Raw genomic sequence first — 18,026 nt, 5'->3', positions numbered from 1 at the left:
CGTTTTTCAGCAAGGAGACATGGAGGATGTAGAGGAAAGGATGGCGAAGATGATTCTGGAAAAGAGCGAAAGTAACAGGGTAGTTGTTATGGGAGACTTTAACTTTCCAAATATTGACTGGAAAAGATATAGTTCGAGTACATTAGATGGGTCATTCTTTGTACAATGTGTGCAGGAGGGTTTCCTGACACAATATGTTGACAGGCCAACAAGAGGCGAGGCCACATTGGATTTGGTTTTGGGTAATGAACCAGGCCAGGTGTTAGATCTGGAGGTAGGTGAGCACTTTGGAAACAGTGACCACAATTCGGTGACCTTTACGTTAGTGATGGAAAGGGATAAGTATACCCCGCAGGGCAAGAGTTATAGCTGGGGGAAGGGCAATTATGATGCCATTAGACATGACTTAGGATGTGTTGGTTGGAGAAGTAGGCTGCAAGGGTTGGGCACACTGGATATGTGGAGCTTGTTCAAGGAACAGCTATTGCATGTTCTTGATAAGTACGTACCAGTCAGGCAGGGAGGAAGGGGTCGAGCGAGGGAACCGTGGTTTACCAAAGAAGTGGAATCTCTTGTTAAGAGGAAGAAGGAGGCCGGTGTGAAGATGAGGCATGAAGTTTCAGTTGGGGCGCTTGATAGTTACAAGGAAGCGAGGAAGGATCTAAAGAGAGAGCTGAGACGAGCAAGGAGGGGACATGAGAAGTCTTTGGCAGGTAGGATCAAGGAAAACCCAAAAGCTTTCTATAGTTATGTCAGGAATAAAAGAATGACTAGGGTAAGAGTAGGGCCAGTCAAAGACAGTGGTGGGAAGTTGTGTGTGGAGGCTGAGGAGATAAGCGAGATACTAAATGAATACTTTTCGTCAGTATTCACTCAAGAAAAAGATAATATTGTGGAGGAGAATGCTGAGACCCAGGCTATTAGAATAGATGGCATTGAGGTGCGTAGGGAAGAAGTGTTGGCAATTCTGGACAAGGTGAAAATAGATAAGTCCCCGGGGCCGGATGGAATTTATCCTAGGATTCTCTGGGAAGCCAGGGAAGAGATTGCTGAGCCTTTGGCTTTGATTTTTAGGTCATCATTGGCTACAGGAATAGTGCCAGAGGACTGGAGGATAGCAAATGTGGTCCCTTTGTTCAAGAAGGGGAGTAGAGATAACCCCCGTAACTATAGGCCGGTGAGCCTAACGTCTGTGGTGGGTAAAGTCTTGGAGAGGATTATAAAAGATACGATTTATAATCATCTAGATAGGAATAATATGATTAGGGACAGTCAGCATGGTTTTGTGAAGGGTAGGTCATGCCTCACGAACCTTATCGAGTTCTTTGAGAAGGTGACTGAACAGGTAGACGAGGGTAGAGCAGTTGATGTGGTGTATATGGATTTCAGTAAAGCGTTTGATAAGGTTCCCCACGGTCGGCTATTGCAGAAAATACGAAGGCTGGGGATTGAGGGTGATTTAGAGATGTGGATCAGAAATTGGCTAGTTGAAAGAAGACAGAGAGTGGTAGTTGATGGGAAATGTTCAGAATGGAGTTCAGTTACGAGTGGCGTACCACAAGGATCTGTTCTGGGGCCGTTGCTGTTTGTCATTTTTATAAATGACCTAGAGGAGGGCGCAGAAGGATGGGTGAGTAAATTTGCAGACGACACTAAAGTCGGTGGAGTTGTAGACAGTGCGGAAGGATGTTGCAGGTTACAGAGGGACATAGATAAGCTGCAGAGCTGGGCTGAGAGGTGGCAAATGGAGTTTAATGTGGAGAAGTGTGAGGTGATTCACTTTGGGAAGAATAACAGAAATGTGGAATATTTGGCTAGTGGTAAACTTCTTGGCAGTGTGGATGAGCAGAGGGATCTCGGTGTCCATGTACATAGATCCCTGAAAGTTGCCACCCAGGTTGATAGGGTTGTGAAGAAGGCCTATGGTGTGTTGGCCTTTATTGGTAGAGGGATTGAGTTCCGGAGCCATGAGGTCATGTTGCAGTTGTACAAAACTCTAGTACGGCCGCATTTGGAGTATTGCGTACAGTTCTGGTCGCCTCATTATAGGAAGGACGTGGAAGCTTTGGAACGGGTGCAGAGGAGATTTACCAGGATGTTGCCTGGTATGGAGGGAAAATCTTATGAGGAAAGGCTGATGGACTTGAGGTTGTTTTCGTTAGAGAGAAGAAGGTTAAGAGGTGACTTAATAGAGGCATACAAAATGATCAGAGGGTTAGATAGGGTGGACAGCGAGAGCCTTCTCCCGCGGATGGAGGTGGCTAGCACGAGGGGACATAGCCTTAAATTGAGGGGTAATAGATATAGGACAGAGGTCAGAGGTGGGCTTTTTACGCAAAGAGTGGTGAGGCCGTGGAATGCCCTACCTGCAACAGTAGTGAACTCGCCAACATTGAGGGCATTTAAAAATTTATTGGATAAGCATATGGATGATAAGGGCATAGTGTAGGTTAGATGGCCTTTAGATTTTTTTTCCATGTCGGTGCAACATCGAGGGCCGAAGGGCCTGTACTGCGCTGTATCGTTCTATGTTCTATGTTCTATGTTCTATACTATAAGAGAGACAATTCTAATGAATGGAAAGGCCCAGGGGAGATAATAGGCATAGATGGCAAAACATCTATTTTGCAAAATAGTAATCAAACTGTTAGGGTACATTCATCAAGAATAATGGGTACCGATTACAAATTTTCAAATTGAGACAGAGCAGACAGACATGACGAGGAACCAGCGTCATCTGGTACGCATGTGTTACAGAACTATGAGGACCAGTTAACTGATATAGACAGGGTTTCTGTGGAGGAACACGACACCTCTGATAAATTAGATCTGGCCGTTTTTCCGAAAGGGCAACTGCCAAAGTTTGGTGCAAAGGTGACATACTTGCCTGAAGGGTCAAGTCAATGGAAGGATGCAACTGATATTAGTAGAGCAGGGAAGGCCACTGGAAAGTATAAACATTGGTTGCATGTACAGCATTCAGTGGAGGAAGTTAAGGAAATGGATTGGGAAAATGAAGTTCAGAAATGGAGGGCGCAGAAACTTCGTGCCAGTTCAGATAGTACATCGGATAGTGAACAGGTTCGCAGGAAAAGGTCGAAAGGACATCCCACTACAGAAGAGAAAGATCAAGCAGTAGCAGTACAGAACGAGTTACCAGGCAGGAAAGGGGACGTATTTTATCAAGATCTCGGAACAGGAGTAAAACTACAAATACTAATAGAAGTAGAAGCACACATGCACGTGAGATTTTGGTGGCTTCAAATTAATTAGATGAAAAAGTTATCAAAGATTCTAAACAGCACGAATTGCATAGTTGGAGTGAATTTGGGGTATACACGGAAGTACCGGATAGGGGACAAAAACTCTATCCCACAGATGAATTTGTACAGAAAAGGTTCTTCCAGATGGAACTTATAAAGCAAAGGGCAGGCCTGTGGCAAGGGGATTTGAAGAAAGCTTACACGATCAGGACTTAAGGGTAGATTCACCTACAGCAGGAAAGGTTATTTTAAAGATCTCCTTGGCTCTATTAGCCACAAAGGCATGGCAAAGCAAATCTATAGATATAAAAGCTGCCTATTTTCAGGGGCATCAGCTCCAGAGAGACATTTTTCTCCGTCATCCTAAAGAAGCAGCTAACACAGAAGGGGTACTGTGGAAGTTGAACAAATGTGCATATGGATTAAATGATGCACCTTGCGTGTGGTACTTTTCGGTCAGGTCAGTCTTGTTAAAGTTAGGCTGTTGCCAGTTGAAAGCAGATCCTGCAATGTTTTACTGGCATTATAAAGGACATCTTGCTGTCATCTTCACGATGCATGTTGATGATTTTTTGTGGGGTGGGACTAGTGATTTTGAAGCCATTGTAATCTCTGGTTTGAGGAAAGAATTCAGAGTTGGAAGTCATGCTTCAGGTGCATTTAAATATATTGGTTTGGAAATCGGACAGACTCAATTAGGGGCAACTTTACGTCAGCAATCTTACTTGGAAAGCACCAGCCCAATAGCAATTAGTCGTGGCCGGGTTTCACAAAAAGACGCAATGTTTTCGGAGACAGAAAAAGAGCAACTGGGAAGTTTAATTGGGCATCTGAACAAGTTAGGAAGACAGATTAGACCAGACGTGAGTTTTGATGTTTTAGAGTTGAGTACAAAGATGAATGATCCCAAAGTGGAAGACATAATGAGAGCAAATAAAGTGTTGGCCAAACTAAAAATGCAGGGGTGTGTTTTGAAGTTACCTGTTATGGTGATCCTAGGCATTTGAAACTCATAGTTTATAGCGATGCCTCCTATGCAAATTTAAGTGATGGACTTTCAAGCGCAGGAGGTTTTATAATTTTGCTTTTGGGGAACAATGGTAAATGTTGCCTTCTTGTGTGGGAAACAAAGAAAATAAGTAGAGTGGTCAAAACCACTTTGGCTGCTGAGACGATAAGCTCAGTGGAAGCGGTGGATATGGCCTTTTATATAAGTCAGATTATGACAGAAATTTTGGGATTAGGGTATTTGCGTAATATACCTATTGACTGTCACATTGACAATAAATCCCAGTGGGAAAATGTGCACTCTACAAAAAGTGTCAATGAAAAGAGGTTACGGATAGACATCGCAAGTTTAAAGCAGTTGTTGGACAGAGGGAAAATAACAAAAATTGAATGGGTTGACAGTAGCTATCAACTGTCAGACTGTTTCACGAAAAGAGGGGCAAGTTCACAGAAACAATGATTGTGAATGAAGGGCGCCAGTTTCTGTGAATGTTTTTTTTTCTTCGACTTAAAAAAGGAGGAATCAGGTGTGTGTTTTAGTTTACTGAAATTTTAGTTTCTCGAAATGTTGTTTTCACCTAATTGTTTTTTTTCTCTAAGGAAGGGGAGTCTGTTAAGTAATGGGTTAAGAGACATTGCAATTAGTTGTCTCGTTTATGTTAAATGTTCAATGATTGTCTCATTTATGTTAAGTGTTCAATGATTGTCTCATTTATGTTAAGTGTTCAATGATTGACACTGATATGTAAAGGGGCTTTAGGTGGACTCTGGATCTTATGATGTGATGATTTAGTTTAGTGCAGAGTCTGTTAAAGTGCAAGAAAGGTGTTTGTGAAAAGGAGCTGGATTTTTGTCTCTTCATACCACAGCATCAATTCGTTTAACACCAGATTCCACATAGTCAGAGCTAATATTCTTTGTCACTATTGTGTTAATTTCCTCTTTAACCAGCAGTGTCCCGCCACCACCTTTTCTTTTATGCCTGTCCTTCCTAAATACTAAGAACCCTGGGACATTCAGTTCCCATCCCTGTTCCCCCCTGCAGCCATGTCTCCGTAATACCAATCATAGCATACACATTTATATCTCCCTGCGCGATTAGTTCATTCGCTTTATTGCAAATGCTCCTTGCATAAAGGCACAGCGCCTTTAAGTTTGTCTTTTTCACAATGCTTGTCTTGCTCCTAATATTTTTCTCTACTGCCCTGTTTGAATTTTGTCCTTGGTTTCTCCACCTATAACTTTTCTGATTCACTTTTCCACCTTTTGCTTTTTTCCTTGCTCCATCGTTCTCTCACTCCTTGCGTAGGTTCCCTTCCATAGGCAGCACAGCGGAATACTGGTCAGCACAGTTGCTTCACAGCTCCAGGTTTCCAAGTTCGGTTCCCAGCTGGGTCAATGTGTGGTGTCTGCACCTTCTCTCCATGTCCGCGTGGGTTTCACCCGGGTGCTCCGGTTTCCTCCCACAGTCCAAAGATGTGTGGCTTACGTCGATTGGCCATGCTAAATTGCCTTTACTGTTCAAATGTTTAAGTGGGGGTTACTGGGTTTCGAAAACAGGATAGATACGTAGGCTTGAGTAGTATGTTCTTTGTAAGAGCCGGTGCCGACTCGATGGGCCGAATGGCCTCCTCCTGCACTGTAAATTCTTTGATTCTATGATTATGTGATTCCCATCGTTGTCTCGAAGGGTCAATTTTGCAAGTGAAATTGCACCTTAGTGTCCAAATATGAGCAGGTTAGGCGGATTGGACATGATAAGTTGCTCTATATTGTCCAAATCTGTCCAGGTTAGGGAGCTTGACCATGTTAAAATTGACCCTTACTGCGCAATAATCTGCAGGCTAAGTGGATTGGCCGTGCTAAAATTGTTCTTAGTTTCCAACGATGTACAGGTGAGATGGATTGACAATGCTAATTTGCTCCTTAATTAGAAAAAAAATAATTGGATACTCCAAATTTGTAGAAAAAAATAATGTTTACTAATTACAAACATAAAGACAACACGAGGTCACAGTAACCAATGCATAACACTAACTGAATTCCCCCTTAGCTGTTGCAATTCAATAAAAAGATCCAATTAAACCAAAGCCCCTTTTTAAGGGCGTCAACTAGCACACGGTTTTCTCACTTGAATGGTACTAGTTATTTTTTTGATATTCAGATGCAGGTCCAACCAGCAGATTCAAAATACCTCCGGAAAGCAACCATCTGTATAGTTACTAAGGACGTTAGCCAGACCAAATGTGTTTTTTTTCTGGAGCAAACTTTGAAATGCAAACATAGGATAACCAGAAAAAAAGCACGTATTTCATCTTCTGCAGTCGAACGCTGTCAAACTGAACTGAAACCCCTCTGACTTCACAACCGCTGCCCAATGTGCTACAGATCTCGTGATGAGAGACTAAATATTTCTTAAAGGGCAATCACATGACAGTGTTGAGAGAATTGCAGGATATGTCGGTTGGACATGTTGAAATTGAGCCATCGTGTCATAAAATGTGCATGTTAACGATATTCTTTTGCGAACAAAATCTGCCTTCCTTACCTTGTATGGTCCACATTTCACTGTGGTCCCACCACAATGTGGCTGATTCCCAGCTGCTCTATGCAGTGGCCTGGTGGGTAACTCGGTTCATTGGCATTAGAGATGGGCAACAAATCCTGCCGCAGACAGTGACACCAACATCCTCGTGAAAGAGTAAAAATAAATATTTGTCTTGTAAATTACTGTGCAGCAGAGGCTAGGAATCCTGCGGCGAGTAGCTCACATCCTCACTCCCCAAACCTGCATACCACCTAAAAGTCATGAATAATATCCACTTGACTGCATCCAACAACCATCAATAAGCTTAAAACCACCCAGGTCCAAGCAGCCCCATTTTATTTTGTACCAATTCCATAATCATTCAATCCCTTTACCTCCGACCCACAGCAGCAGCCGTGTGGATTGTCTAAAAGATGCACGTCAGCAACTCAGTACGGCTTCTTATACAGCATCTTCCAAACCCATTATCAAGACTATCTGGAAGTATACGGGCAGCACATATGTGGGACCACCAGCACCTGAAGGTTCCCCGTGAGCAACTCATCATCCTGACTTGGATTGTTTTCTGCCGTTCCTTCAGTGTCACAGAGATTACATCCTGGAACTGTATTCCAAACAGCACATTGGGTGCACCTGAAACACGTGCACCGGAGCAGTCCAAGAATCTGCATCACCAATCATCCACGACCACATACTATAAATGGATTTATACAAATAAACATCAACTTGATCAATCTCCCAATAGGTTCATGAAATGGGATTGGAGAAAGGGGCGTTTAATACATTTGTCCCCCTGCATTCAGAAGCAACATTGCTGCAATGATAAGCAGTAACAAGGACGGTTATTAATCAGACTAACTCTTCTCAGGGTACACTTGAGGCAGGAATCAGCAGTAAGATATTCTTCTTGTTATTTCAGGGCCGCGGGTGAGGCTGGTGAATGCCACCCATCGCTGCTCCGGCAGAGTGGAGGTTTACTACAATGGAGATTGGGGGACGGTCTGCGACGACAGCTGGGGCATTCAGGACGCCAGAGTGGTCTGCAGACAGCTGGGCTGCGGCGCCGTCCTGTCGGCCCCCGGCAGCGCCGCCTTCGGGCAAGGCACCGGGAGGACCTGGATGGACGACGTGGCCTGCGGGGGGGCAGAGCGTTTCCTCTGGTCTTGCTCGTTCTCAGGGTGGGGCAAGGAGAACTGTGGCCACCAGGAAGATGCGGGTGTGATCTGCAATCCAGGTAAGGGGACAACCGCCCATCCAAAAACACGAAAAGTTCACATTTGTAGACAACTGTTTCGCTTTGCTCTACGAAGGACCAGCGTCCACCTGTTCAAAGTTGAATGGCGCTGAAAACACTCATTGTTGTCAGATTTTTGCACATGAACTCAAATAGCGAGAAAGTGTCTCTGGAAGGTTTGGACACCTACATACCAAATAATTATAATAACTACCGACATTGCATTATCTGCAGAACCTCTAGAGAAATATATAACATAGAGAGTGCGGCATATATTGTTGCACTCGTAGAGTGTGAGCATTAAATCATTGCTCATTAGCAGTTTTCTAGCCCAAGGAAGCGAGTAGCGATGATGGAAATGATTCAGGAGAAACAAAAATGTCGAGAAGCGTTCGTGCCATTTGGACTATTTCTGGATAATTATCACCAGCGGGGAAATTTTGTACCGTGTACCTGTCTTAGGAGACACGTCCAACACATCTACAGAAAATTAAAATAACTTCAGTAGTTGCAGACGACATGTTTCACTGAGGGATTGGTAGCCAGCATTGTTGTCACTCAGTCGTAGCGTTTCACAGCACAAAATGTGGTCCATCGATCCATCATGTTCGTGCAGACTATCAAGAACCTATGTTCTTGATCAAGAACCGATGTATTATAATCCGATTTTCCAACTCTTCGTCCCGTAGGCGTGTTCGGCAGGGAGTTTCAAGTGTTCATCCAAACAATTCTTAAATATTCCGCCGAATCATGTCTCGACCATTCCGAAAGGCAAACAATTGGATGCCCACCGTCCCCTTGGGGAAACTTTCTTAAATCTCCCTCGAATTTTCCATCCCTTATCTGTAATCTATGTCCCCCTGATTATTGACTCATCTGCTGAGGAGAACGTTTCCCAGTTCGGCTCCTGAGGCGCACCACTAGTCACCAGCTGTGTCCTGAAAAAGACCCCTTTATCCCCACTCGCTGCCATTTGCCAGCCACACAATTCTCTCGCTATGCCGATATCTTACCCTGAACACAATGGGCTCTTGACTTATTTAACAGTCTCCTAGGCAGCACCTTGACTATGGCCTTCTGGAAATCTAAATGTATCACGTCCACTGGCTCTCCTTTGTCTATCTCCCTTCTAACGTCTACAATGAACTCTAACAGATTTATCCGGCATGGCCTCCCATTGGCAAAGCCGTGCTGACTCAGTCCTATTTGATCCTGCAATTTCAAATAGTCCGCGATGTCATCTTTAACAATGGACTCTTAACTCTTACCAATGACCGAAGTCAGGCTAACCGGCTTATAATTTCCCGTCTTCTGCCATCCTCCTTGCTTAAGTTGTGGTGTTACATTCGACATTTCCCAATCCGGTGGGACCTTCCCTGACTCCAGTCATTCCTGAAAGATCACCATCAATGCCTTCACAATCTCCTCAACTATTCCTTAAGAACCCCGGGGTGTTGTCCATCCGTCCAGGCGATTAATCCACTGCAGTCCTTTACGTTCCCCTGCACCTTCTCCTGAGTGATGACCTCTTTGTCCCCTGAGTCTCCTGGAGTTTCTGTACCCCACTGGTCTCTTCCACTGTGTAGACTGATGCAAAGTAACTATTCAGTTCCTCTGACATGTCTTTGTTTCCTATTATTACTTCTACAGTCACATTTTCCAGTGGCCCAATGTCCATTCTTGTCTCGCTCTTACATTTTATATTTTGAAAAACAAACTTCCTATATTAGTTATTTAATATTACCAGCTACCTGGGGCTGGTTTAGCACACTGGGCTAAATCGCAGCCTTTTCAAGCAGACCAAGGCAGGCCAGCAGCACGGTTCAATTCTCGTACCAGACTCCCAAAACAGGCGCCGGAATGTGGCGACTAGGTGCTTTTCATAGTAACTTCACTGAAGCTTACTCGTGACAATAAGCGATTTTCATTTTAATTTGATTTCACCATACTCTTATATTTCAGATTCTCCACCCTCATTGTACTCGGCTTGCTTTTAGATGCTTTCCAATTAACTGTCTGCCCACTAATTGGCACTATCTTATATGCTTTTGCTTTATCTTTTATGCTGTCCTTGATTTCCTCGTCAGCATGTACGCCTTCTCCTCCACTTCGCATGTTTCCTCCTCCTTGGGCTGAACTTCTGTTGTGCCGCCCGAATAACTCCCAAAACTCCAGTCATTGCTGTTGAACTGGTTTACCTCCTCGTCTCCACATCCAAGTAATTATGGCCTGCATATCTTTCATGTATTTCTGATTACATTTATTTAATTGTAATACCGTTCCATCTGACTCCAACTTCTCCCTCTCAAACTGCCAACTAAATTATATCATATTGTGGTCACTTTCCCCTGAGAGTTCCTTCACCTTTTTTTTTCATTCGTTGACGGATTGTGGGAGTCACTGGTTCGGCCAGCATTTACTGACCATTCCTAGTTTCCCGCCAAAGGTGGTGGTGAGATTCCTTCTTCAACCGCTGCAGTCGTTCAGGGACAGGTACACGCTGTGTGCTCTTCGGGAGAACGTTCCTGTATTTCCTCTCAGCGACAGCGAAGGAACGGCGATATGTTTCCAAGTCATGGAGGTTAGTGACAATGAGGGGAACCTCCAGGTGGTGTGGTTCCAGTGAATCTGCTGCTCTTGTCCTCCTAGATGGTAGTGGTCGTAGTTTAAAATGTTTTATCTTGTGATGCTTGGTGAGTTACTGCAGCCCATCCTGCAGATAGTACACACGGTTTCTACAGTACATTGGTGGTGTCGGATTTGAATGTCTGAGGAAGGTTGAGCAATCAGGCGGGCTGCTTTCGCCTGGATGGTGTCAAGCTTCGTCATTGTTGTTGGAGATGCACAAATCAAGACAAGTGGAGGGTATTCCATTCCACTCCTGACTTGTGCCTTGTAGATGGTGTGCAGGTTTTCGGGTTCAAGGAGCCTGGTTACTCGCCTTTGCTTTCCCAGCTATTGATCTGCCCTGGCAGCCACCGTATTAATGTGACCCGGCCAGTTCTCTTTCTGGTAACGGTGACCCCCAGGATGTTGATTGTCGGATATTCAGTAATATTCATGCCATTGAACGTCTAGGGCTGATGTTTAGACATGCTCTTGCCAGAGATTGTCATTGTTTGCCACCTGTGCGGCGCAAAGTAATTTTCACTTGTCAGCCTAAATCTGGACATTGTGCAGTTCTTGCTGCATTTGGACATTGACTGCTTCATTATTTGAGCGGTCAGGAATGGTGCTGAACATTGCGCAGTCATCTTAAGACATCTCTTAGAATGGAAGGATGGTCATTGATGAAGCAACTGGAAATGGTTGGACCGTGGAAACCACCATGAGGAACTCTTGCAGTAACGTACGGGAGATATGACAATCGATATCCAACCATCACAACTATCCTCCTTTGTGCCAGGTATGACTCCAACCAGTTTCCTCTGATTCTCACTGATTTTCATTTACTCCAGCGTGGTAGGTCTCCATGATGCCATATTCGGTCAAATACTGCCTTGATGTCACCTCTGAGATTCATCTCTTTTGACCATTTTCCAACCAAGCCTGTGCTGAGGTTGGGGGTAAGTGGCCCTGGCAGATCTCAAACTGCGTGGCCGTGAGCAGGTTATTTCCAAGTACCTTCCGTTTGATAGCGGTTGAATACAACTGAGTCGAAAATGAAAATGCTGGAAAATCTCAGCAGGTCTGCCACCATTTGTAGGGAGAGAAAAAAGCTAACGTTTCGAGTCCGATGACTCTTTTTCAAAGTCATTGGACACGAAAGGTTAGCTCTTTTGTCTCCCTACAGATGCTGCCAGACCTGCTGGGATTTTCTAGCATTTTCTCTTACGTTTCAGATTCCAGCATCCGAGTAATTTGTTTGAATACAACTGAGAGTATATTTCAGTGGACACAAGTGTTGCTGTGAGTCTAGAGTCACATGTCGGCCAGACTAGGTAGGTAAGGAAGGCAGATGTCATTACCTTAAGGTCATTTAATCAGGTGGGTTTTTCCGACAACCGACAATAGTTCATATTCATCATTAGACTTTTAATTCCAGATATTATATAGAGTTGTAATTGCACAACCTGCCGTGGTGGATTTAGAACACTGATCACCAGATCATTATTCTGTGTCTCTGGGTTACTAGTCCAGTCACAAGAACACTACGCCAGCAGATCCCAGTACCTTTAGTTTCCAAATCATGTTAACCTCATTACAAATTGCCGAATCCAGAATTTCCTGTTTAATCGGGGGCAGCACGTTAGCATGGTGGTTAGCATCAATGCTTCACAGCTCCAGGGTCCCAGGTTCGATTCCCGGCTGGGTCACTGTCTGTGCGGAGTTTGCACGTCCTCCCCGTGTGTGCGTGGGTTTCCTCCGGGTGCTCCGGTTTCCTCCCACAGTCCAAAGATGTGCGGGTTAGGTGGATTGGCCAGGCTAAATTGCCCATAGTGTCCTAAAAAAAATAAGGTTAATGGGGGTTGTTGGGTTACTGGTATAGGGTGGATACGTGGGCTTGAGTAGGGTGATCATTGCTCGGCACAACATCGAGGGCCTGTTCTGTGCTATACTGTTTAAATTCTTATTCTAATCGACGGCATTGTCACAACCTGCTTCAAAAAACATGTTGGGCAGTACACAAATTTATTTTCTTGGGATCCACTATCAACCTGATTTTCCCAGTTTTCCTCCATATTGAAGTCCCCCACTATTATTGTAATATCGCCTTTTTACATGCCTTTTCTATCTCCTGATTTATTTCTTGCCCCACTTCCTGACGACTGCTTGGGGTTTTGTACATAACTCCCATCTTTTTGTCTTTGCCATTCCTGAACTCGACCCACAGAGATGCTATACCTTCTGAGCATCTATCGATACAACTTAATTCCTTACTAACAGTGCAACCCGTACCATTTGCCCTACTGCCTGTCCTTTGGATAGGACACATGTTGATGTATATTTAGATCCAACACCTGGTCCCCTTGCAGCCACGTGTCTGTGATGCCCATAACATCGTACTAGTCAATTTCAATGCGCACAACCAACTAATTAACTCTGTTCCATATACTGCGCGCATTTAGGTTCACACCCTCAGTCCTGAACTGATCACCTCCGTTCTCATATTTCCCGCTTTCAGTCTGCCCTCCGTATTTAAAAGAGCTTGTGATAGCTTATGTCAGCTTAAGCCTCAAAAATGCTTCTAATGTTAAACGTTTTCATACCATCGAAGTGATTGTGCAAATATGACAATTTTTGCATTAACGGAGATTAACACCGACGGCCATTTCTGTAGATGCCAGTTTTAATAACGTTACTATGTCGTGTTCATTTCAGATGCTTCGGAGCGGCCCACCATCTTTCAGGATCCGGACATTCCAGTACACATGACAGGTGGTTCTATCAGAATCACATGCACAGCTCCGAATAGTTACGTACAGGGCAGATTCAAACTGATGAAAGATTCAAATGCCATTAAAGTACAGCATCTCATCCCCAACAAGTTCGCTGTTTTTTTTACACTCCGTAATATAAGTGCCGATATTAGAGGAAATTACAGCTGCCTCTATGAAAGGGATGTGTCTGGCTTGTGGATTTCCTTCACTGCCAGCGAGGCTCTGATAATCCGCGTATTAAGTAAGTGACCCTGTACTTTATTTTGCTTTTGTCATTGATGATGTTGGATGAAGGTGCTTTATATTTGAGTCTGACAAAATCCGGGAGTCTCGGACACCATGTAACTCAATACAGGGAAGAAGGTATACATCGATTTCGGTGGACATTATTCCTAATTTCTTTAGGGGAATGTCAGCAGCAACGGCAAAGCCACCAATGTGTTGTCCATCATCAAGTTAGTCTTGGACGGAATGGTTTTTCTATGTCAGTGTCGAGCTCAGTTCTGGTGATGCCCATTGGAGTGTGTTTGGAGTTGCATGGAGGCCAGAGCCGGGTACAGGCCGAATACGCCCTTCACTGAAGGTAAGGCACTGGAGTAATGGACTTGGCATCACCCTGATTAAGGCACTGGGAACCAGGTTCGAATTCCGCCGTGTCTAATGGTGGAATGCGAATTGAATAAACTTCTGGATTCAAAGATCGAATTATGACAGTGGGGCGACCATCGATTGACTGACGCAATCTCTCTGATTCACTTAAAGGAATAAAATCTGCCTTTCAAAACTGGCCTGTCCTATCTGCGTCTCCAGATCCATACAGCATTACGATATAACTCTTAAAGTGTTCGCTTCAAGGGGCAATGATGGATGGGCAATGAATGCATGTTCAACAAGCGACTCCCATGTCACATGAAATACGTTAAACAACGATTAGTAATTGACTTATGACTGTCGATTTGAGATCCATGTCACCATTAATGAGACTAAGTCTTAACAGCAGCATTGAGGACATTTCTGCCTCCAAGCAACAAAACAACTATAATTAGGAAATAGACAGGCGTCTGGCAAAAAATAAAGAATTAAATGGGCGGTACAGTTCAAGTTCTAAAGTTGCTTAAGTGCATGCCACGAGGGCTCCCTCGTCGTGACTACTTCTATCTCACTGCGCCAGGGACACGCGGAGAGTTCCCACATTGGGGAACTCAGAGTCTAAAAGACATACGAGCAGAATTAGTTCACTCGGACCTTCGAGTCTGATCCGCCATTAAATCATGGCTGATATTTTCTCATCCCCGTTCTCCTGCATTCTCCACATAACCCCTTATGCACATATTATTCAAAAAAATATCTACCTTGTCTGAAACTCACTCAGTGATTGGCCTTCACGGCGTTCTGTGGCATAAATTTCCTCAGATTCACCAGCATCTGGCTAAATAAATTCTTCCTTTTCTCTGTTTTAAAGGATCGTTCCTTTACTCTGACATGGTGTCCTCTGGTGCTAGTTTTCCTACAAATTGAAATATCTTCTCCAGGTCCACTCTATCCAGGCCCCGCTGTGTCCTGTAAGTTTCAAAAAGACTCCCCCCCCAATCTTCTAAACTCCAACGAGTACAGACCCAGAGTTCTCACGCGTTCCTAATACGAACAAGGTCTTCATTCTAGGGAACATTTTTGTGTATTTCCTCTAAACCCTTTCCAAGGCCAGCACATCCTTCCTTAGATACGAGGCCCAGCACTGCTGTCAATACTCGAAATGGGGTTTGACCAGAGCCTTATATCGCCTCAGAAGTGCATCCCTGGTCTGGTATTCTAGCCCTCTCGACATGAATGCTAATATTTAATTTGCCTTCCTAATTGCCGACTGAACCTGCACGTTAACCTTAAGAGAATCGTGAACAATAACTCCCAAGTCCCTTCGTTATTCTGATTTCTTAAGCATATCCCATGTGGAAAATAGCCTCTGCTTCCATTCCACTTTTCAAAGTGCATAATCTCACACTTTTCCACATTGTATTCCATCTGCCACTTCTTTGCCAACTGTCCAAGTCTGTCCAAGTCATTCTTAAGCCCGCCTGCATCCTCAATACTACCTCTCCGTCTACACTGTGTGTTTGCAGTTTGCACTTGCTTACCATGTCTTGCGTGGGTCTCCAGTTTCCACCCACAGTAAAAAGGCCTTCAGTTTAGGTGGATAGAACACAATTAAATTGCCCATTAGTCCCCCATGTTGTGCAGATTGGGTGGGTTAGCCGTGCGAACATACATTCTTATTGTCCATAAATGTGCACATCAGATTAATTGGCCAAGGAAACCTGCACCTTAGTACCCAATGGTGAGATTGCCTTTATGTATATGACAGGGGAGCGGGCAGATTTTAGCTGCACTTTCGGATGGACAATGGAAATGCGAAGCCCTGAAAAGCTGTAAGGATCTCATCCATTTTGAAAAAAGTGAAAGAAATACCATATTCGTGGGGGAAGGGAAGCAAAATGATGACCAAAATAGAGGAGAGTTGATTGAAATATAAACTGATCTTACTGTTCTCCCAGTTTACTTAATCCAGCAGCTAAACTTACTGAAATTAATCTTGCTGTGGTTATTGTTTCAGATCCTCCAACGATTTCTGCCAGCCCTGCTTCCCCAGCCTATGTTGCAGGAGAAACAGTCACTATTGTGTGCACACTTCCAAGTGGGGAAATGGCTGGCCGCTTAGAGCTCTTTACAGGCCCAACGTCTGTCACCAACAGCACCAGCAACCAGCAGTCCCTCAGCTACACTATTCGGAACATTACCATCAGCAGCGAGGGGAGATACACGTGTTCCTATCGGAAGCAGGTGTCTGGTCGATGGCAGAGTTCTCCACTGAGTCGACCACTTGAAATAACTATCACACGTGAGTCAGATCTACCGTTGTTCAGTAATACTTAAAGTTCCTGAAGTTTGCCTGGATGTTTTACTATTTTATACAGGTAGATGTGTCAAACTCCACCCCGTAATATGAATCAATTTGTACTCCGGAATTTAGGTTTTTCCATGAAATCGAATACATTGGAGCAAGAGCAGAAAGTGTACCGCAATGGCAGAGTTGTAATGGAATTTAAAATATAAACATTAGAGTGCAGCCCATCGAGTCTGCACCGACCTCCGATATAGGGCACCGTATCTAGGCCAACTCACGCACTCAATTTCCGGAAACCCATGTCCTTGGGCATACAGTTGCAAATTTGCATGGGAACTTTTTCCTCAGTGTCCAAATGTGAGCTTTGTACGTGTACTGGCCACGTTAAAGTGTCAATTCGTTTTCAAATATGTGAAGGTTAGGTAGATTTGTCATGATAAAATTGCCCTTTCGTTTCCAATGATTTGCAGGTTAGGTGGATTGGCCATTCTAAAATTGACACGGAGTTGTGCAGGATCTGTGTCTTCGACGTGATTACTATTCTCATTCTGCTGAGGAACATTGAGGTAAAATGGATTTACCTTGATTAATTGCCCTTTGGCGTACAGAAATCTGGACAGTCGGTGGACTTTCCAGGATAAAATTGCGCCTTCTTGTCCACAGATGTATAGGTTAGATGGATTAATTCTGTTAATTTGCCCCTTCGTGTCCACAAGTGTGCAGATTAACGATGTTCTTTGGTGAAGAAAATATGCCTTCCTCAGGTGGTCTGGGCCCTCCTTTGAAGCCACTCGCAGGTGACTCAGTTCAATAGAAATTAGGTTTGGGCAATGAAACTTGGCGCAGCCAGTGACACCCACATCCCCATGAAAGAGCGAAAACTAACATCTGCCTTGTAAATTTCTGCTTATCAAAGACCATAATATTGCGGAAATTAGCTCAAATCCCGATTCCCGAACGCCTGTTCATCAGTAACAATGCACTTGTCAGTGCATGAGTGGCGATCCAACAATATTTAACAACTTGACACCACCCAGGAGAAAGCAGCCCCGTTGGACTGCTCTTTCTTCCGCAACCATTCAATCCCTCCACCGGAGACACACAGTAGCAGCCGTGTGTAATTTTGAGAAGATACAGTTCAGAGACTCCTTGCAGCAGCTTCCAAACCCAATACGGCGACCATCAGAAAGACAAGGGGAGCAGATCCAGGAGACCTCCGTCACCTGGATGTTTCCTCTGAATCTCTCACCATACTGACTGTGGAAATATATTCTTGGCTGGCACGGTGGCACAGTAGTTAGCAGGTCTGCCGCACAGTTGGCGATTACCGCTTCCAATTACAGCCTCGGGAGAATGTTCGCGTGGAGTTTGCACTTTCTCCCCCTGTCGGCGTGGGTTCCTCCCGAGTGCTCTGATTTGCACCCACAGTCCAAGATGTGATGGTGAGTATGATTGACCATAATCAATTTCTGCTTAGTGCTCAAAGCGTTCTGTAGGGTCACCGGATTAAGGAGAAACGACATAGGCGTGGAGTTAAGTAGGGTGCTCTTTCCAAGGGCCGGTGCAGACTCGCTAGCCAGGATGACCTCCTTCTGCAGGGTAAATTATGTTATATCGCCGTTCCTTCAAAATGGCGGGGATCAACTCCTAGAACTCCCTGCCAAACAGCACAATGGGCATACCTACACCGCAT

At 44.4% G+C, this 18,026-nt stretch overlaps 1 protein-coding gene across 1 annotated transcript in view; it reads left to right on the top strand.

Annotated features, from left to right (window-relative positions):
• Positions 1 to 18,026, top strand: part of LOC119958280 (deleted in malignant brain tumors 1 protein-like) — a 135,843-nt gene that overhangs the window by 59,952 nt on the left and 57,865 nt on the right. The window contains exons 6-8 of the mRNA XM_038786712.1: positions 7,739 to 8,053; positions 13,376 to 13,675; positions 16,043 to 16,327. Coding sequence (XP_038642640.1) covers positions 7,739 to 8,053; positions 13,376 to 13,675; positions 16,043 to 16,327 — 900 coding nt within the window. The remainder of the gene's footprint in view (positions 1 to 7,738; positions 8,054 to 13,375; positions 13,676 to 16,042; positions 16,328 to 18,026) is intronic.

This window comes from Scyliorhinus canicula, chromosome 29 (assembly GCF_902713615.1).
Source record: "Scyliorhinus canicula chromosome 29, sScyCan1.1, whole genome shotgun sequence".
Taxonomy (NCBI): domain Eukaryota; kingdom Metazoa; phylum Chordata; class Chondrichthyes; order Carcharhiniformes; family Scyliorhinidae; genus Scyliorhinus; species Scyliorhinus canicula.
Note: the sequence above shows the minus strand (reverse complement) of the source record. Positions and strands in the feature narration are given on the sequence as shown.